The sequence below is a fragment of the Colletotrichum costaricense genome (assembly GCF_030867565.1).
Source record: "Colletotrichum costaricense strain IMI 309622 chromosome Unknown Scaffold_7.1, whole genome shotgun sequence".
Classification (NCBI taxonomy): domain Eukaryota; kingdom Fungi; phylum Ascomycota; class Sordariomycetes; order Glomerellales; family Glomerellaceae; genus Colletotrichum; species Colletotrichum costaricense.
The window spans coordinates 418,582-438,260 of record NW_026848236.1 but is presented as its reverse complement, the minus strand read 5'-3'; the positions used below and the strand labels follow the sequence as shown (position 1 = coordinate 438,260).

General features: G+C 52.5%; 7 protein-coding genes across 7 annotated transcripts; 3 read left to right on the top strand and 4 right to left on the bottom strand.

Moving 5' to 3' along the window:
• Nucleotides 1-633: 633 nt before the first annotated feature.
• Nucleotides 634-1,356, bottom strand: CCOS01_07345 (uncharacterized protein; the record flags this gene model as incomplete). Its single annotated transcript, XM_060455511.1, has 3 exons — nucleotides 634-806; nucleotides 895-949; nucleotides 1,006-1,356. The coding sequence occupies 3 exons, from the start codon at nucleotides 1,354-1,356 to the stop codon at nucleotides 634-636; spliced, it is 579 nt and encodes a 192-aa protein (XP_060313403.1).
• A 1,179-nt stretch (nucleotides 1,357-2,535) lies between these two features.
• CCOS01_07344 (uncharacterized protein) lies at nucleotides 2,536-2,673 on the top strand (the record flags this gene model as incomplete). The annotated part of the gene is made up of 1 exon (XM_060455510.1): nucleotides 2,536-2,673. One exon carries the CDS (start codon nucleotides 2,536-2,538, stop codon nucleotides 2,671-2,673), a length of 138 nt encoding a protein of 45 aa, XP_060313402.1.
• A 1,551-nt stretch (nucleotides 2,674-4,224) lies between these two features.
• On the bottom strand, nucleotides 4,225-4,362 carry CCOS01_07343 (uncharacterized protein; the record flags this gene model as incomplete). The annotated part of the gene is made up of 1 exon (XM_060455509.1): nucleotides 4,225-4,362. The coding sequence occupies one exon, from the start codon at nucleotides 4,360-4,362 to the stop codon at nucleotides 4,225-4,227; it is 138 nt and encodes a 45-aa protein (XP_060313401.1).
• A 2,775-nt stretch (nucleotides 4,363-7,137) lies between these two features.
• Nucleotides 7,138-12,037, top strand: CCOS01_07342 (Sec7 domain-containing protein; the record flags this gene model as incomplete). The annotated part of the gene is made up of 2 exons (XM_060455508.1): nucleotides 7,138-9,988; nucleotides 10,044-12,037. 2 exons carry the CDS (start codon nucleotides 7,138-7,140, stop codon nucleotides 12,035-12,037), a joined length of 4,845 nt encoding a protein of 1,614 aa, XP_060313400.1.
• Nucleotides 12,038-13,328: 1,291 nt separating this feature from the next.
• Nucleotides 13,329-14,068, top strand: CCOS01_07341 (uncharacterized protein; the record flags this gene model as incomplete). Its single annotated transcript, XM_060455507.1, has 3 exons — nucleotides 13,329-13,487; nucleotides 13,645-13,785; nucleotides 13,928-14,068. The coding sequence occupies 3 exons, from the start codon at nucleotides 13,329-13,331 to the stop codon at nucleotides 14,066-14,068; spliced, it is 441 nt and encodes a 146-aa protein (XP_060313399.1).
• A 433-nt stretch (nucleotides 14,069-14,501) lies between these two features.
• On the bottom strand, nucleotides 14,502-15,990 carry CCOS01_07340 (methyltransferase domain-containing protein; the record flags this gene model as incomplete). Its single annotated transcript, XM_060455506.1, has 9 exons — nucleotides 14,502-14,925; nucleotides 14,994-15,131; nucleotides 15,183-15,220; nucleotides 15,293-15,330; nucleotides 15,395-15,524; nucleotides 15,587-15,609; nucleotides 15,677-15,762; nucleotides 15,811-15,845; nucleotides 15,919-15,990. The coding sequence occupies 9 exons, from the start codon at nucleotides 15,988-15,990 to the stop codon at nucleotides 14,502-14,504; spliced, it is 984 nt and encodes a 327-aa protein (XP_060313398.1).
• A 1,973-nt stretch (nucleotides 15,991-17,963) lies between these two features.
• Nucleotides 17,964-19,154, bottom strand: CCOS01_07339 (uncharacterized protein; the record flags this gene model as incomplete). The annotated part of the gene is made up of 1 exon (XM_060455505.1): nucleotides 17,964-19,154. The coding sequence occupies one exon, from the start codon at nucleotides 19,152-19,154 to the stop codon at nucleotides 17,964-17,966; it is 1,191 nt and encodes a 396-aa protein (XP_060313397.1).
• Between the last annotated feature and the right edge of the window lie 525 nt (nucleotides 19,155-19,679).

Below are 19,679 nucleotides of genomic sequence, written 5' to 3'. Positions count from 1 at the left end.
GCATTGGTCGTTACAGATAACTACTTGGTTGCTATTGCCAGTGCCCATTGTTCCGGGACCCAATTCAACGCCTACATATATGATATGCTGTGTCAACCATCATCTGGAGAGTCACCAGTGCATCCACCCGTCCACAGAGCAACCGCCGTCTCGAAGACGGAAATAAGAGTCTTCGAGACGAAGCCTGAGCGTCTGACCAAGGAGGACCTCCAGCCACGATGCTGCCTATCCTGATGGCTCGGAGATCCAGAGTACCACTATGGCAATCCAACCACTCGATTGCGTTGCGACACGAGCCTCCGTCGTGTCCGTATGCACTGGCATATTAGTGTGGTATCATCCACGTAAGATTTGCAGCCCAAGCCAAGCTCGGCCAAGGTTTCCACGTGCCGGCGATGATCATGTCGCTCGTGCGGAATCGATCTTCGAGCTCGATGACTTCGTCATTCGTCGAATGAACAAGAGCGAGTAAGAATGAAGCAAAGAGATAGTGTGTTCGTTCCTGAAACAGTACCTCACTCGAACGACAGTGACATGAAGTGATCTAGCGTACTAAACTACAGAAACTAACACTGGACGTATTACCCACCTGCGGATTTGGGGACCGACAATGCAACGGCGGGTAAATACAACCTACGCAATGCGCAAAGATTGAAGGAGAGTAAGTCCTGTCGCCGACTTGGGACCGAACTTGGGATGGTCCTTGCAGTGGGGGGCCGCCGCGGACGTGCCATTACCGAATATACGGCGCTGACAGCAGGCGACGTTGTTTCGAGGGACACGGAGAGGTGGCTCGCCGAGATGATCTGGAGAATTGCAGCTCGCTTCAAACGCAATGCAAGATTCGACATTATCGGCCGATTATGGAGAGGGATTGGTGATCTACTGATCGACGGAGCCGGCTCATCTTCAAGAGGATCCTGATCCCGGAGCTGCAAGATGGGAACGACTGCTTTTGAAGAGTGAGCCGAGTTGTCAGACTTTAGAAAGCTGCTCTAGTCTTACGAAACCACGCGCTATTCTCGGCCTGTGGCCATCGTGTAACCCCAATTGGCTTGAAGAGATTGGCTGATTGACCGAAATCTTCGTTCCTTGACGCGAAGGGTTGACACGCCAAGAAAGGGGCCTTGAAGGCACCCACGCCCTGTCGCAATGCCGGTTCGCGGCGAAGGGGCAAAAGCTGGAGACTTTTGAGCGATCCGCCGAAGAATGTTCGTCATGCAGGCAGGCCGTGGACTTGCGGAGTGCGAACAGGTTGCGCTTTGACACGTTGACTTGACGTCGGAGGTGAAGAAGGGTCGTGAGGGTCTTCTCGACGAACGCCGACTGGCACGACGGCAAGGAAACTAATGACATGGAAGCTCTGTCGGTGTGTTTTAGGTTTTGTCAGTTTAGCGCGAACATCAATCAGGATGGGGGCCGCCAGTGTTGGAGATTGAGTCGCTAGAAGGCGGGCTTGGATGCGAGTGGGAATGGGGGCCGAGCCCGCCCTTACTCGAAGGGGGAACTGTTGGCCAGTGAAGCAGGGAGAAGGTCGTGTTCCGCAAATGCATAGATTGTAAGCAAAGCCGTTGGAATGTCATTGGAAGTGACCAGCGATCCCGCGGGGGGATGCAGCTTGCGGTGGTGTGGTGGACTGGTGATGGTGGTGGCCGGGACACCTTCTCCCGTCGAACTCCTTGCCTACTTGTACAGTACACTAAGTCAATGACGCCCGTACGAAGGCGGTGTGTTGCAGCGTCTGTTGTAGTGCAAAGTTTCTGGAAATCCAATGGTTTTTGGGCGAAGCGATTGGTAGAGCGCGAGACCTCCATTACTGAGCCAGGTCGTCAGCAACGCGTCGGTGTCGACTCCGCCGTCAAAAGGGCTGGTGGTGTCACAGACCTGCAGGTCCAAACACGGACAATTAATTACCATCGCTAATAAGACGTCGGCATTTGGGGGCCAAGCAGATCTCTAAGATGAGAGAGTGCCTCACTGCCTGGTCTCATATTCGAGTTTTCAGAGAGAAATGGCAATGAGTGCCACTGTCGCGATGATCTGTCGCATTGCTCGAGTGGAATATGAGGGTCCTGGTTGCCCGGGGCTCCTGGAATCATGATTCTGACATGAACATCTTTTCCAAAGAAGGGCGCAAACACCGTAGATGACTTGGTAGCGAGGGGGAAGGGGCTGTCAATGTCATAAGCCTCGTGGTGCTCGACGGTCCCTCGCATAGCAGGCCCGCGAGACCTAGACACACAGACTATGTTCCATCCCGCCGTCCTGTAATCCCACGATGGACACTCGCTCCGCTCGCAGGCCGTCAGGTGTGGGAGCTTGGGACTCGGGAGGGGAGAGGCTTTCCTGTGTAGTGATGTTAACCACTGGCAGGAGGGTGTCGAAGCAAGCGAATAAGCGATGGGCACGAGGTGGCGGAAAAGGTGGCGCAATCCAGCGTCTGGCACGGGCCTCTGGATGCTAAAAGTTGGTGTCTGCATCGATTCAGGGGAAGTCCATGGGTAGGTATCTGCATGTGCTTTCAAGTGGGCGCAAATGAGTGGGCGTATTCGCGGCGTGAGAATGGACGCGATTGGATCGAGGGCGGCCGAGGTAGCGTATGTGTGGGCGGGAAGAAAGGCAAATGTCAAGCTCGCGACAATAATAGCCACGATAAGACGATTCGACGAATGAGATATGGCATGTTCGTTGTGGAAGGGAAGCTGGCGGATTACCGGATAGTCGTCTTTGTAATGGCGAAAGTTGCCATCGCGTTTGGTTCTGACGTGAAAATGTGTGTGTGCGTGTGTACGTTGTTGATCTAGTTGATCCACCATCCAGCTTTTGCTGGTCACTGCTTTTCCTGGTCTAGGATGGACAGCTTTCCTTCTCGGAACGCGGAGGTGTCAAAGTATCCGCATCGTGAGGTGGGATTGTCGTCAAGGAACGGACGGCCCCAAGAACGACGAATTGGTAGAGACACAGGCGGTATCCGTGGATGTTGGTTTTGATAGATGAACATTGTCGGTCCCGCAGGATGTTGAAGTCGTATCGGTAATGAGCATCCGCCATGAGCAATGCCAGCCAGCCAGCGATGGATCTGTAGGACTGTGAAGGACTCTGTGCCGCGTCTTGCACCCAATTGACGGTTGACCAAGCCATCAGCCATCAGCCTCTGGCGACGGCTTCACGAAGGCCGACGGTAGTGTCTGGGATCCCCTTGAGATTGGCTTCTCCTTTGGGACAAGAGCAATGGTGGGATGGATGCATCTTGCATTACCCCTGCAGCCCTGTCTCCTCTTGTCCCGTTTTTTCTGGACACTTCTGGTCTTTGTGGTGGAAGAATGTAAGGAAGGATTGGAGGGGACAGTGCAGGGTGGTGCCCGTCAGAAAAGGAGGCTAGTCAAGGACGGCAAGCCTGCCGTCGGTCGCGGTGTCAAGGTGTCTGGCGCTTGTGGTGGTGTCTCGTGTCTCGCAGGCCGGCCATGTTTTGGGGTGCCACGACGGCGTCCAAATCCTACACTGCCATGGCGTAGGTAGGCTCTCCCAGTCTAGGTATTGTGTAAGGGTCAACGGCAGCAGGTTCATATCGATGATGGTTGTGGCAGATTGTTTCTTTTGCATTGCTCATCTGGCTCGGTTTCCATCATCCATGGCGCGAACGCGAAGCGATGCGGTTGTCTTCGAAAGAGCCCAATGGCGTTCTGGAAATGAGGATGGCAATGATTGGTGGGATTGAGGGCGGTTGGAGAGAACAGGACGTGCTCTGCAGAGAGGGATTGAGATGAAGCGGTTATTTCTTTGTTCTTTGCGGGCGGTCAAGATGACGAAGGTTAGTGAGTATACTTGGTCACAAGTATCGGTAAGCCGGGAAAGCAGAGTAATAGATGACTCTATAGACAGTAAAAAGAGAGTGACAGAACATGGAGAAAAAAAGGCAATAAAACAATACTACCAAAAACAAAAGAAGAAAGGAGGGGTTCACTGCCAACTGGGGGCAAAGGAAAATGGGAAAAGCAGTGAAAAAGGAGAAACCCTGCAGTTGCAGCGGACCTGGACTCTTTACCCATTCGGGCCAGTTTGGCTGTGTGCTTTCCTCATGTTCCCCAGCAGCAGCCAAGGGCAACGGCGAGAAATGACATGGAAGGTGCGTCCTGACGATTCCTGACCACATGTCGCAAGGCCCGTGACATTTCTCGACTTTTTCTGTGGATTTTCTAGGTACCGTGCCTTGCGAGGAAGCTCTCATGCGTTGGCTCTTTCCTCGTTTCTTACAGTTGCGGATACGTACTTGTAATGTGGTGGTTGAGGCAAGTGCAGCTCGAAATTTAGGATAGTGGAGGAAAGAAGGCACTGGTGGACGTGGCAGGTGCGAAGGACCATGGGATGGATGCCCTCAAAAATACATGGAAGGAAAAGTTCCTTCGTCTGGTATCTTGGTGTTTCTTTTGGTATTTCTGCATCTGTTGGATGTTTCTTCAACCTGCTTCGTCAACCATACGGGGCATCGACCACCTTACCTACCTTACCTTAGGTAGTAAGCAATACTTGCCCGTACGTACATCGACTAATAAGGCAAAGTCAGACGGACATATGGTCGTCGTCGTTGTCGTCGTCGTCGCCCTTATTCAGCATCGGATATGATGATGTGGAATATTGGCGTCCGTGCTCCCTATTGCTCTTTCCCTTGCATATTGATATTATTGTTGTTATCGTCTCGTCTGGTGTTTCTCTTGCCTGGGCCCGACTTTTCCTGACAGGGACAGGGACGCTCCGCAAAACCGACCGAGAAGAGACGCCAACATGAACGTCCATGGACCGGCGCATTCAAAGTCCCGTATCACTTGCATCCTCTCTCACAGAAACTCCGTACTCCCGTACTCTGCATCCACCCGGAGTAGGGAGTTGGGAGTACATACCAAGGCACCTTGGTTCATGTCGTGTCGCATGCGTTGTGTAATTAGAATGTCCTGCCAACATGCAGGTCCGCACAGAGATACACACAAGAGAGAGTCAATACATGTAGCACCATCAGCAGCAACACGGACGCTACGTCTAATTACCTGATAGAATATGGACCCTTTACGGATATCATAATCCGAAATTCTGCAGACCTTCAACGTTGATACCAGCCCAAAAAGACCAAGGTCTCAAGTTCCATCCATGTCCCGCCGGAAGGACCACAGTAATACTTGCCTGAGATATTGTCCGCTGTTCATTTTCTAGCTTTATTGACCAGGTTCCTATTCGTAGCAGTCCCGGATCTCATCCCCATCTGTGTTCTGTGACTGTCAAGTATGGATATCCCAGCCCCTGCCCGGTCTTTCTCCTAGTGTACGGATAGGCTGCCCATCAACGAGATTCCTTGTCATGCCTTGCTTGACCCTAATTACGCCGTACCTTCGTGGTGGTACCTTAATTACCTCGCCTTGGAGCTGGTGTTTGCAGGTACCTATCTGTACCTTGCTACGTATCCAAGGTAGTGAATTTGCTTGTGGCCATTCCTCCTCTTCCCTTCTGCTTCTTTTCCTTCTTTGCACTTTTCCCACGTGTGTTTCGTGGCTTGTTGTTCATCAACAACACCTTATTACCAAGCCAACAAATCAGACCTCCCAGATACCTTGCAAGACTTTCTCCCGTACCTTAGCTAAGTAAGCCAAAAGTCAACAAACCCATCCATCCATCCATCATCCATTTACCTGTCTCGCCGCCTCCCTTCTCTAACTGCTTGTGCTTCAAGCAACCAAGCACCCGACCACCCACCCCCTAGTGCCCTGGCGCCGCAAAACATCCGAACTGTGACGAATGCACACCTGCATCTACCGTCCCTTACCGCACCCCATCCAACCTTGCCATACGCATACTCCGTACGGATACACCACGCTTCGCATACCACTTCCACTTGGACTTGGTACACTCCAGTCTCCGCATACAGAATACTTCCAGCTATATCCATCTCTACCACGCAGTCCATACTCTGACGATCCAATTCGAACTACTAATACTTCTTAACCCTGCGCTCGCCCACTGCCAACACAACCTCGACCTGTGTTGCGCGCATCTGCGGATACCTCCCAAGCTAGCAGTCGCACCGTCGCCGTTTTCTCGTCGCTAGCACAAGACATAAGTGAACCACTTCATACACCACACCCTCACCCTCGTCCACGTCCACGTCCACGTCCTCGCTCTCATCCTCCACCCCTCGCCCGTCGACGGCCGATCACCACCATCCATCCGGGGCCTAGCAAGTCCTAGGTCAGGGGAAGATTGAGGGTAGCATCCATCGCCTCTTTCGGAGCATCGTACCAACTTTCAAGGCCCGTCACTCTTACCCCCCAACATTCGCCTACTGAATACCCGGTCTCAATACTACCACTACTAGTACGAATACACGCTACCAACGACGGATACTAATACATAATCAAACCTTCCCGCGCACATTTTCCCGTTCCTCGTGGCACTCTTGGCCTTTGAATGCCCACCCGCCCATGCCAAACGGGGGAAAACGGCAAAAGCAACACCAGAGAAAAAAGCAACCTGAACAGCTGCCCACTTCAGAAAAGAAACATTGCTGCAACGTTGTCCGCTAACACCTGACACCACCCCCCAAAAGACCCAAAGAAAGGGTCCAAAACGGGACTCGCTCGAGTCTTCATTTCGGCCACTCATTACTCGGTTGGGACTCGTTCACCCCGGGAGACAAAGCCGACCCGCGACACCGAAGTTCGAACCCGGCCTTGTGGACATTGCGACGCCTGAGAAGCCCACTTTGACCGTCAGTCTGCCTGTTCAAGCCTGCCCGCCGCCTGCTGTTCAAACTTCAAGGACCTCCCTCCAGGCTCTGAATCCTGTGAGCCCGCCAGCAGACATCGACTGATTCTTACGGCGCCGCCATCGCCGTCGGATTGGATCGCTTGACCTACTGGCGTCGCATTGGATCAACTGCGTTGCACAATATTGGGGCGCGTCCCGACTCTTGTCCAGCGGCCGCACCTTGGCATCTATTTGGCGCCGGCCTGCTTGCTGCTACTACTGGCGACTACTACGGCACCTTACTGCATATGCGCCTTGCGCTTGCGCTTGATCGGATTGGATCTGGAAATGACTTGAAAACCCTTTTCGACCCCCACGATACCCTTCCGTCCCCCCTCCTTCATCATGTACGCCGACACCCCGAGACGTTCCAGTCGTCGCCGTCCCGACCTCAACATCAACACCTCTCCTCCGCCCGCCGCCTACTCGAACAGGCCCGCCGCCGTTGTCGCGTCAAGAGGAGAACCTACAACTGCGCCGCCAGTCCCTCAAACACCACCACCGAGTAACAGGAACAGGCCACCGCCGCCTACTTCGTCCTCATCCGTCGCCAAGGGCAAATCCAACAGTTCTCGGGCACTACGAGGCCCTGCTCTCTCTCGCCATGCCGACGACTCTTTCTTGGTAGACACTCCCGATTCGCCCGACAGCTTCGACATGTCCTCGAATAAAGAAAACGATAATCCCGACCAATCACGCCCCCGCGACTCCCACGATCTCTCATTGTCCCCGCGAAACGTTACACGCGACTCCCTCATGGCGAATATGCTCATGTCTCTCGACCAATTCTCCATGGGTGGCCCAGTCGGTGGCCCCTTTGGCAGTAGCCCGCCAAACATGCATGACGAGCCTTCTCAGCAGTACCAATACGATACCGACGGTGACGGTTTCCCTAGATCAGTGCGAGGTGGCCGCCCTGGACACACATACTCCTATAGCTCCGACTTTGACGCCGACGATGCGAGCAGGATATCCTCACGGGGTAGGAGGAGCAACAGTAGTTCCAACTTCCAACCTGGTCTGCACCGCATCAGCAGTATGCGGGAACCGCTGCGAAGCACTGCCAACTCCCAACGCCACATGCACTCTCGAGGTGGGAAGGGAAGCACAAAGAGTAGCAGCTCCAACAGCATTGATGCCGGCTATGCTCAAGTTCTCAGTAGCACCAGGTGGGCTTCCGGCTTCGGTGGCAGATCCTCGAGCTTCGACTATGGTCACCGCCCACCAGCCCTGCAGGCCACACAACATCAAGCTCAAGCGAACGGAGCTCCATGGCACATTGAATTCTCCAACACCTTTTTCACCGACGACTACGATGCCGCGCCGACGCCTACGGTGCCTGGCGGGCCCCGACGCATGATGCCGCCCGTGACCCCCCCTGCCGCGACCATTCCACAACCGCCCATGGCCGCATCCACGTCCGCAGCCGCACATGCACCATCGACTGTGGCTGTGGAGCCAGCCGAACCGCCGCCCATTGTCCTCGAACGCAAACGGTCGAGTCGGTCCGCTAAAAGCACGTCGACATCCCGCCGAGCAGACAGCAACAACAACAAGTCCAACACTCCACGAGAAGAAGTGCCCCCAATGCCTTCATCTGTCCCGGTATCTTCAGCTGCGCCAATATCGTCGCCAGCAACCGCACCCGTCACGGCATTCGAGTCTGAGTCGGCACCCGCGCCACACGTGGGCTACGGCAAGACAAAAGAGCCCGTGCACGCAGCTACAATTCCGACACAAGCACCGTCGCAGCAAACAAAAGAAAAACCGGGGTTTTTCAGGCGAGTCTTCGGCTCGTCTAGAAGCAATGCCTCCAATAACCCGCCCGAGACGCAAAATTCCACAGGCATAACGTCGTCAACATCTGTGGATTCTGTTGATCAAAGGTCCGGGAACCGATCTCTACACGTTGCCAACCAGATGAAGCCATCCGCCCCCGCCCCGCCCTCGAGGGATACATCTTCGTCCCATTCTCATCATCACGTGCTGCAAAAGAAACCGAGCTCCTTCTTTCGTCGCAGAAAGAAGTCTGTGTCCGCCGATGAGGTCCCTCCTGTGCCAGTTGCTGCCACTCTCGAACCGCCAATGCCCCCTCTGGTGGCCCCGATCCAGTTGCCCATCACCAAAGACAAGCTTTCTGCGAAACCAGAGCCCAGCCCAATCAGCAGTCTGCGCAGGGTTATGAACCCGTACCTTAAAGGCAGCCCGGTGACGCCAAATACGCCCTTGACACCCCAATCTGCTCCCGTGCAACCTGCCTACTCCGAAATGACCTCCGATCCCGCTCCAGCTTCAAACGGTGAGAGGGCCGAAGAACAACCACGATCCTTCTCCCCCGAGTACGACCCGAGTCCCAATGCACGGATAAGAGAAGTCCGCTCAGGATCTCGTGATGATGACGATGATTATCATCCAGAGCATGAGCGCCGGACCGATACGCCCACAAGACCGCCCCCGGAACCTCCCATATCGTCCGAAAAGCGAAACAACTCCTTCCTCGATATCGATGGCAGTGACAATGAGGCAGACACTGAGTCGAAGCGAGGCAAGACAAAGAAGGATAGGAGCCACAAGTCTGGCAAGACAAGCAAAGAACCCTCCCCGTCCCGGAAGGGGACTTCAGACCGAAAGGATGATACCATTAGAGGCAGGAAGAACAACAGACTCGCGGTCGCTCCAGCAGACTCGGATGATGAAGGCAATAAATCAACGCTAATCTTGCCAATGGAGGGTACTAGGTCTGCCAGCCGAGCTTCAGGGTCCACTACCACCGAGTACAAGTCTGCCATGAGCGGCACCCCTAGTGTCCGAGTCGAAACCACAGAGAATAGCCCCAAGGTCCTTGGCACATTTGAGGCTATGAGCACCAAGCCTCTGGATGAGCCCGACTTCATCGTTGGAGACCCAACAGAAGACGACCGCAAAAAGGCCCAAAAGATCTATGATGGTAACGAGGACTTCATCCAGAAGGAGAAGGCCGCTGCATGGATGGGTGAAGAAGGCCCCGTCCGGCAGAGGACTTTGCAAGCGTACATGGATCTGTATGACTTTGCCGACAAGAGCATTCTCCAGAGTCTCCGCTTGATCTGCGAACGCCTTGTCTTTAGAGCAGAGACACAGCAGGTTGATCGTATCTTGGTTGCCTTTTCCAAGCGTTGGTGTGATTGCAACACCAACCACGGATTCAAGGCATCCGGTATGTTGCTACTGTTGCCTCCAAATCATCAAGAACATAAACTAACATTATACAGACGTCATTCACACAATCTGCTACTCAATCATGCTGCTCAACACTGATTTGCACCTGGCTGACATCGAGCACAAGATGACGCGGAGTCAGTTCGTCAAGAATACCATGACTACAATCACTCAGGCGGTGATTGAGGCGGCCCCTGATGCGTTTGAGCGGCCGACCATCTTACCGGGTAAATCCAATAGCGCTCTTGGAGGCGACGATTCCAGACCGTCGATCGAAGAGCGGTTCGTTTCGCGCCGACTGTCGTTTCGACCGCCGCCGAGAAACGAGGGAGACGGGTCCGGAGACCACTGCCACGACGAATGCGGGCCCTTGGTCAAGTCACCGTTCGACGGTTCGATGCGAGCCTGGGAAAGCCAGGTCGAAGTTGTCCTCAAAGACATTTACGCCTCGATCCGCGACGAACGATTGCCTCTCTTCGGTGCCGATCCGTCCAAGAATCTGGCGCCCAACACCCAGAGCGGTCTCTCTGTTATTGGTATGCTGAAGCGAACGCCTAGCGTTCTGAGTAAGGCCCCGTCTGAGAGTCAGGCATCTATGCGTGGGCGCATAGCTGAAAATGGCCGTGCCAATTCTTCCAGATGGAATTCGAAGAGCAGGTCACGACCTCGTATGGGCAATCCGGGCTTCTCTTCGTCGCGAACGAGCTTCGAGGACGGAAATTCCATTTGGAGCCCTACAATATCATCGGCAACGTGGAGTAAGCTCTCGCTGGGCCGAACGCAAACATCGATGTCTGTGGATTCGCTCAGCTCGTCATTCCGTGGAGGCGACTATCAACAGTCCATCGGATTTGCCAACGCCCTTAGCCAGGCCGTCATCCGTGACGATGAATCCTGTCTCGGGAAGGAGCCGTCCATCATGAGTGACGAACTCAAACCCGCGCAACTCCTCGACGACGAATCGCTCGAGCTCGCCGGTCCTCCGTGGGTAAAGGAAGGCATGGTCATCCATAAGCACCATCTTGACGGCATTGAGAAGAAGGCCAAGGACCGTCACTGGAACGAGGTTTTTGCCGTCATTCAAAGAGGCCAAATGAGTATCTTTTCCTTCGGCACTAACAAGACGGGACGCAAGGGCCGCGGTCGCAATGCAACCAAGGGTCCGGCCATTGTGGGAGGCGGCAACTGGCAGGAAAATGCCACTAACCTAGGCACCTTCAGCCTCCGACAGACTTTAGCATCTACTCTGCCACCGCCTGGTTACTCGAGAGCTCGCCCTCACGTTTGGGCCCTCAGCTTGCCCACGGGCGCTGTTCACCTATTCCAAGTCGGAACCCCCGAGATTAGCAAAGAATTCGTCACTACAGCCAACTACTGGAGCGCGCGCTTAAGCACACACCCTCTAGTCGGCGGTATCAGTAATATCGAGTATGGCTGGAGCGACGCCATCATTAACAACGCACTGGTAACGGCTATCAATGAACAAACCGTGGGACCGGCAACTGGGCGCCAGCGCTCTAACTCAAGGCCCGGAAGCAGCGCCGCCGGAAACCCTCGACCTAGTATGTCGAGCTTCCGCTCAGCTGCTTCACTCGACCACGGCTCCGGAGGCCCTTATAGCTCAGCCAGCCGCGGCAACAAGTTGCCTGGTGACAGGATCCACGTCGCCGAGTGGGCGCCACCAACACAGAGCATGCGGCCCAGTAACCTACCAGAAGAGGAGCAGCTCGAAAGTCTCCTTGCCTACGTCAAGGGCATCGAAGATGACCTTCAGACGCACAATCAGCTTCGTAGCCCGATGTTGCTCGCCTTCACACCCCGCGGCAACAACGCCGTTCGCGCCATGGCCAACTGGGAGCGCAAGAGTGCCTACCTCCTACGGGAGATTGTCAAGTTCAGGACATATGTCGACTGCTTGCAACAGGCTGAAACGCGCAAGACTGAAATTTACGGAGAGAGAGATTTGGCTCGCAGAGCCGCGAGGGGAGAGTTGGATGAGGGAGAGATTGAATTCGACGTCGAACGAGACACGCCAATCAGGACTTAGATGGACTTGGTGCATACACTATGCTACGGAGAACGAAGACGGGGTTGTTTGGCAGGGAAAACATGAGCAGTTCACGCGCGCGCAGAGAGCCGAGCCCACGACGATATGACCACATTGGACTCTAGGAGTTTGAGTTTGGGTGGGCGTCTTTTGGGTGTTGGTTTTGGCACACACATCATCTTTTGTTTTGTCTTTTCTTTTTCACTTCTTTTTATTTGTACAAACATAGTTTGATACCCAGACTTTTGTCAACGAGCCCGCTCCCACGAGGTTGTCTACCGTTCGACGGCAGGGAGCCGCGGGGAAGGGGCTTTTTTTTTCCCTCTCTTACTTCACAGTGGCTTCGGGTGTTTCTCTCATTCCGTCTGGGGGGAGATGTGCCTTGCCTTTATAATAGATAGGGAGGGGTTTCATCATGACACGGAGGTCCGGCGGTCTCGCTGAGCGAGGGAGTTTGCAAACACGTCACGGCACAAATCGGCCTTGCTCGCATTGGGAGGAATTGGCTCGTCTCTGATTAATGAGGTGTAAATAGTAATACGGAGCAGAAGGATAAGAAAAAAATATAACGGGGAAACAACATTGGTTTTGAAGATGGTTTTCTTCGCCCTGGTCTGATGTATGTGTCCGTGAATTGGGGAGCCAAGAATTTCTACTTGAAGAGACCGCCATTGCGTAGGGTTTGAACGGCTCCTCACTTAATCTCCTGTTGCCCATGTCAACAAATTTAAAGTGCCTATGGAGTGATATCATCTCACTATCTACTTGTCTCATTAGCTACGCAATGATCATTGAATCGACGTTCACCTCCTGGAGTTCATCCTATGTCAAATGAGTTACGTCCAATTGGTTGACACGTTCCCACCATCAGCATATTCCGCTATCCCCGCTGGGGGCGTGCGTGGGGCTCCCGGGGATGAATGAGCTGCTTGCTTGCTATTCTTTCACGTCATCCATCCACTCGGCATTCGGTATTTTTTACCCCACCATTTTGTCAACCTCCAACTCACAGCTCTCCGATCTTCAACTACCTTACCTACACTAGGTTTCTTGTATCTGAATTGCCAACCCGATTTATTATCTGAGAGACTCCCCGCGGTTTCGAGGATAATTTAACCAAAGTCCATCTTAGATTTTCTCAAGGGTAAGCTGAGTCTCTGTTCAAGCTAATAGGCCCCCCCCGCAGCGAAGACTTGCGGTCCTTTCACATCTCAACACACAGCGAAACTGATAAACTTGCTCTCCAGGCAACACACACACATATTCCTCAGGACTCGGAATTTCAAAATCCATGGATTCTTCACAAAGCGCCAGCTCCCTACCGCCCGAAGCAATCGCCCTCGCGGGACGAATGTACGACGCCGCGCGGAAAGGGGATCTCGCCATCTTCCGGCAGGCGTTGCCGGCTGGGTTGCCGGCGAATATGACGAACGAGAAGGGTGATACGTTGGTACGTACTTAATGATTGCCCGTCCTCTGAAGAAGAAAAGAAGAAGAAGAAGAAGAAGACGGAGAAAAGTAGAAAAGAAAGAAAGAAAGAAACGCCTTAGTTTGATTGTGTTTAGAACGTTTTGCTAATTGGTGGTTTTGATTCTTGGAATGTCTAGCTCATGCTAGCTGCGTATCACGGACACGCGGACCTGGTGAAGTTGCTCATCCAGCACGGGGCCGATGCGAATCGGTTGAATGATCGGGGGCAGAGTCCGCTTGCTGGGGCGGTGTTTAAGCAAGAAGACAAAGTTATCGAGGTTCGTTCCAGTTTCTGTTGTGTTGTTGTTTCCTGTCTTTACCGATTGAACTTATCGGCCTCTCATCCCGGCGCCCGGTTCCCATGGTCAATATCACTATCACTTTGCGGGAAGATTTTGCATCTAACACCGTCGACGTTAGGTTCTCCTCGAAGGTGGCGCGGATCCCGACTTTGGGGCTCCGAGCGCGCTGCAGTGTGTTGCTATGTTTAAGCAGGAGGACAAGTGGCAGGCTAAGTTTGAGGCAGCGAGTGGAAGGGGTAAAGCTGTTGCGCAGGAGTGAGAGGTTACTAGTATGACTTAACAATGATACCACGCTTCGATCTGTATGATGAAACAATTCAAGGCTCAGATTGAATTACTCGCGTTGAGTTTTCAATCGATTCCTCGTGCTGGTAGTATTAAGAAGGATCCAATAGAGGGCTCGTGAAAGTCGTGGTTTTTAAATCAAGCGAAGTAGTTCCCAGTCAATGAATGCGCTATAGATCAAATAGGCGTGGAAGCCCATTTTTGCCTCCAATACTTCAAGAATTTGCTGGGGCCTCTTCTCTCTAGAGAAGTAGAGCTTCTTCGCATTTAACTTACTTAAATGATGGCTACGAAGCAACGTACTTCATTATCCCTGCAAAGGTTTCTGTCCATACACAACATGACTAAAAGGGAGACGAATCGTAAGCAGCATTCCCAAGCCAACCAGAAAGACGGTCACGGAAAACTCACTGGTCAAACATGGCGTGGAACAGCCCCCGCTTCAACTCCTCCCTCACACCCTCCAACATGCCCAAAACATCCTCCTCCGTCCGCTCCAACACCCCACAAAACAGCCTTAGAGTAAACCCCTCTAGTCCATTAAGAAGTTGACACAAATTGTGCATACCCACGTCCTTGAAGTGAGGGTCCTTGGGCCATGACCCAATCGGCGCCTTGAACCTCTTGTGCACCACGTTCCGGAACCCGGCCTCGTTGACCCAGCCCTCGAGTTGCGGACCGGGACGGGCGGTGCGGCCGATGGATTCGCAGGCTTGAACGAAGTCTTGGTTCCAGGTGTGCGTGATGTATTGTGCGGTGTAGGTTCCGTCGTCGGAGTAGTAGAGGCCGTCCATGTCTTGGAATTCGACCCATCCGCCGGGGTTAAGATGTCTGAAAGGTATGGGGGTGTGAGCGAGGTGATGGTGATGTGGCGTTGTGAACTTGGGATATGGACGTACTCGTAGATATTTTGGACTAGTTTAGGCCAGTCTTGGATGGAGACCAGCATGTATCGGACAAAGATGTAGTCGAACATTCTGTTGCCCACCCACCGGCTTTCCACATCGTCGATTTCAAACTTTACGTTGTGAGGTACCCTGAGAATTGTCAAGTCGTCTGAGTTTTGTGATTGCCGACGGAAGGCTTACCATGGTGGTTGAACAGCGCTCAAATCAACACCAATGATCTGCTATGCGTCAGATGCAAGTTCAAGTCATTTGCTTCAACTTGAGTAAAGAATCATCTAATCGCATATTACCTCGGTGTTTGGGAATCTGTCACCCATTTCCACAGACCCTAAGCGAAGCATAGACTCAGCTGTCTGCTGGGCATGCTCAGCTTCTAGAAAAGGAAGCCTTACAGATCCCTGTCCCTGTACCGATGTCTAGTATTCTGTGCAAATTCTCTTTGAACAAGGGTGCCAAGTAGAGTTTGTAACCGATCGACTTGAACATGAGGCCATGAGCCATATCCATACGATCAAGTTCGGGCTGCGGAATCATTAGCAAGTTTGCATGCTCGGATCTGCGAAAGGTTCTGCCGAGTGACTGACATCATCATTTGGGAAGGCGTATACTTCATTCATGTATGTTAGCATTCATATTAAACATGTTTGTGTGAAGGGGCATGAGGGACGACTTACCACCTGCCCTGTAAGCGTGATATCGTCGTCCATACTCTAGAGGATAGTTGACAATGGATGAAGTCATTGACCTTGTGTATGTTGACCTGTTGAATCAGCTTGGACTCCCAATCTTCTAAGTCAGGAGGCTGTACATTTGTTCTTCCATAGAGGAAACACCGCTATCCGTCTGCGTCGTGCTGTCAGCGACATTGTTCTCAAATTGCAGCAATAGATATGAATGTCTCATTAAGTAGGCGAACCGCATATCCATCATCAGATGGGAGATCCGAGGCCTGGCCTGGACTGGGCCAATCAATATCCATATCCGACATTTTCTCTGGAAAATTTCATGAATCAGATCGAGTTGCTCAAGCTTCCCACGCAGAGCTGCGGCGTGAAATGGCGCAGTGCGGAAAGAATACAAAGGAACCAACTAACAGGTCCGGCCACAGGGGGGGAAACGCCGCTTTTTGAGGCCTTTAGAAGCGCCCATGTTGCCATAAAACCAATGCTACAGGGATTCGAGATTCAATTGCCGCAATTGATTGGTGAAGTCGAGTGATCACAACCCGCTTGTTGGTGCAGGCACGGCGCAGGATGCAGAACACATTTCCAGATCGGGGACCATGTCACGCACAATTCCGCAACCCCGATCGGCTTTACTGATCAAAGAACACTTTGGTGTGTGTTGAGGAGTTGGCGGTTCACAGTCGACCCCATATCTGATCTGCTTTCCTACCCCTCTTTGCCAAGATCTTGCGAAGATGCGGCTAGCGAGCTGAGTTGAAATTATCTTCAGAGAGCTTCGCGACAGGCTTTTGACAAGTAGTCCGTGATTATGGGATTTTAGAAATTATACCATGAGATACTCAGAGTTTCTCATAGACTGCTGTGACCTCAACAACTGCTGGCCGGGAAGGCTCTTGGCAGGAGAGATTCAGTACGAGATACATGATCAAAAATTGTCCCACGAAGTAGAGACGTGCGAGAAAAAGCCCACCATCTATGATTTATCGGCACATAAAACACAAAGAACGCTAAATTCAATTGCGTTAGTTGTGCCATGAATTAAATTACACAAACATATCCACAGCAGTTGCGGGAGGGTGACGAGTTTCAACCAAGATGATGGTTTTTAACGAGACTCGGTCATGAACTCTGGGTAAAGTACCTTGGTGAAGAGGCCAACTGTACAAAGTGGCACTTTTATCTCTCCCGAGAACTCTCTCTTGAATTCGGAAAGTCTTCGCGGGATGTAGACTACTGTCATTCGAACCTCTTTCAATGCGATGCTAAAGTTCGACATCTTGACATAGTATTGTATCGCACTTTGATGCCACATTGTGACTATCATTTCCTCTTTTTCTCAACTTCACTTTCCCGAAGCTGTCCACATAATCCAATACGAATTTTTGAAGGTTCGTAATCTTAGATAATATCTGTTCGCAGCCTCAAAACTGAAGATATTTTACGAGAACATCGCAAATAAACCTAGTTTTACCCTTCAAGGTACATTGACAAAGGACAAAAACAACGTACATCGTGAATGTCTTCAAGGCGACATGTTTCCACAGCCGACAATGGACCGCGAGGAAGGAAGTATACAGCAGTAAACCTCTTGGCCTCGAAGCGCCACATTCCGCATACGAATCCACCACCAGCTGAAAGCGCAGCTGGCGACATAAAACTCGATGAAGGTTTGATCCTCGAAATATTTGCTGTAGTGGTATCTAAGACTAACCAAGCCATCCTCGTAATCTCCCCATAACATGTACTTTAAGACTTGCCAGCCCTCCATCTAGTATCTCGCATGGCTCAAGAACCTCTGAGGTTAAGGTAGCCATTAACATAAGAAAGCGTCGCAAGCCGCGATGATCGCCGCGGGGCGCTGTAGCCTGCACTACACGTTTGAAAAATATCCTAGCGAATAAGGAAAGCCACAAGCATCCGTAGTCTTGCGGTGAAAAGTCAAATGGGTAGATCCAGCAGCGTACGCGTGAATTTGGGCTTGGCTTTCCACGAATCAAACATCTTGGCAAGGTGGCTTAAAAGGTTATTTTTCCAACGTCACCCAGAACTACACTGCCTTTTTCGAACGTCATCATATTTTTGTCCCACTCAGTAGGTGGCTAGGAATAGGGAGATATGCATTCATTTTAGTTCTACTCATGAATGTAATGTGGCACAGCTCTGTACGGATGCCATGAAGACTTCCCAGTCGATGCTCATAATTAGGTTTCTATTTCGCTCAAATCGTCTGGAAATCGATATACAGTTCTTACGTATCTCTCTAGCACCCACGAGGTCAGTGATTTAACCCTAACTCTAGCTTCCACGTCACCCCTGTATTATCAAACCATTCTTGAATGGCTGTTATGGCTTCTTTGTACTCAAGCATGACCGTTTCCTTTGGCGCGAACGGCGGAGGTTTGTCCCAGGCGTGCTTCTCAGCCTCGACGACACGAGTGCTGACCCGGCGTCCGCGGGATCTTACTCTTTCCGCAAAGGCCTGTCCCTCCAATAGCAACATGTCATGCTCGCACATGCACAGGTGCACTGGTGGCAGGCGATCTATCATCTCATCTGTCATGAGACCAGGCGAGAGGCGCGGATCACCACGTTCGGACCTTGGTCTCGGGGGATATATGTACGACGCATCGAAAAGGTCAGTCATGCCTTTCGGAAGAGTCATTTCTGGCTTTCCACATGTCTTGCGCTTCTGGGGCCTAGTCATGGTCCAATCCAAGAGCGGGTAGAACAAGACTATGCCGGAGATGTCGGGAACAGGTGGTTTAAATTTGTATCCCCACCGATCAGGGTCCTGGAGAATGTTCCAACTGGCAAGGGCCAGTGTGCCTCCAGCCGAGAAACCCGACAACACGACCTTGTTGATGTCGATACGGAATTCTTCGGCACGTGCGACGATCTGAAGAATAGAGTCGGCGGAGTCCTCCACCGGTGTGGGGAAAGGGTACCCCGGGGCCAGGCGGTAGCTCACGGAGAAGACGACGGCATTGAGGGCCGCGGCCACGGCGCCAGCCCAGCGGGCATCATCAGTGCCCTGTCCGAGGATGAAGCCCCCGCCGTGGAAGTTGATTACCGCAGGGATCTTGCCGGTGGGTTTACTGGAGGAGTTGGTGGGAGGAAGATAAACATCGACCCTGATCTTCTCCTTGCCGGCCCACTCTGAGAGCGTAGAATCTAGCCAGATGACTCTATTCGCAGCCGGTGGGACGGGAGCGGATAGGTTCTGTAGGCCGAAGGCAAAAGCGGCCCCCGAGCGTAGGGCAACGGCATTGGCCGTCAAGCGCCATCGCGCGATATTCTCGAGTGGATTATCGTACTCATCGTCGGAAGCGCCGGCTATGCTACTGGCGACGCTATTGGCCTTGCTCGCGGCCTTACTCTCAGCCTTTCGTTCTTTCCTACTGGCTCTACTCTCTTTGGAGACGTTGGAGATGTTGGAAATGGTGCGAGTAAGCTTGCTCTGTAGCATCGGGAACGCGGACTGCGCGGAGCGCGTGCGGGAGTCAGGAGGATTAAGCTAGTGGGTATTGGTAAGGCTGGCAGGCAACAACGAGGGGCGATCGGACATTCAGACGGACAATGAATCAAATGTCTCAAAGGTTGCGAGCGGTGAGAGGGTCAGGTAAACAGTGGTATACCGGGTGTGTCGGAACGGGTTCGATTGATAATAGGTCGAGGGGATGAGAAAGAGGGACGGAAGAGATGGGAGGATGGGAGAGAATGTGACAAATCAAGGGTGCGCAAGGAATCTTCGGGATGCGTCGTTGAGCAAAGGCTGTGGTCTGTAGAGGGCTAGAGGCTGCAAATGAACGGCAAAGGTGTTCCGCTGGCGGGAAGCTAAGGATCCCGGGCGGGTTGGAGGAAAAGCATCAGGTGTCGTTAACGTTGAGGGAGGGTTCTCTTGGCAGCGGTGCCTTGCCTTGCCTGGCTTGGCTTGGTGTGACTGATGTAATGTACGGATACGTAGTGAGGTATGTATGTACTGTGTAGATGT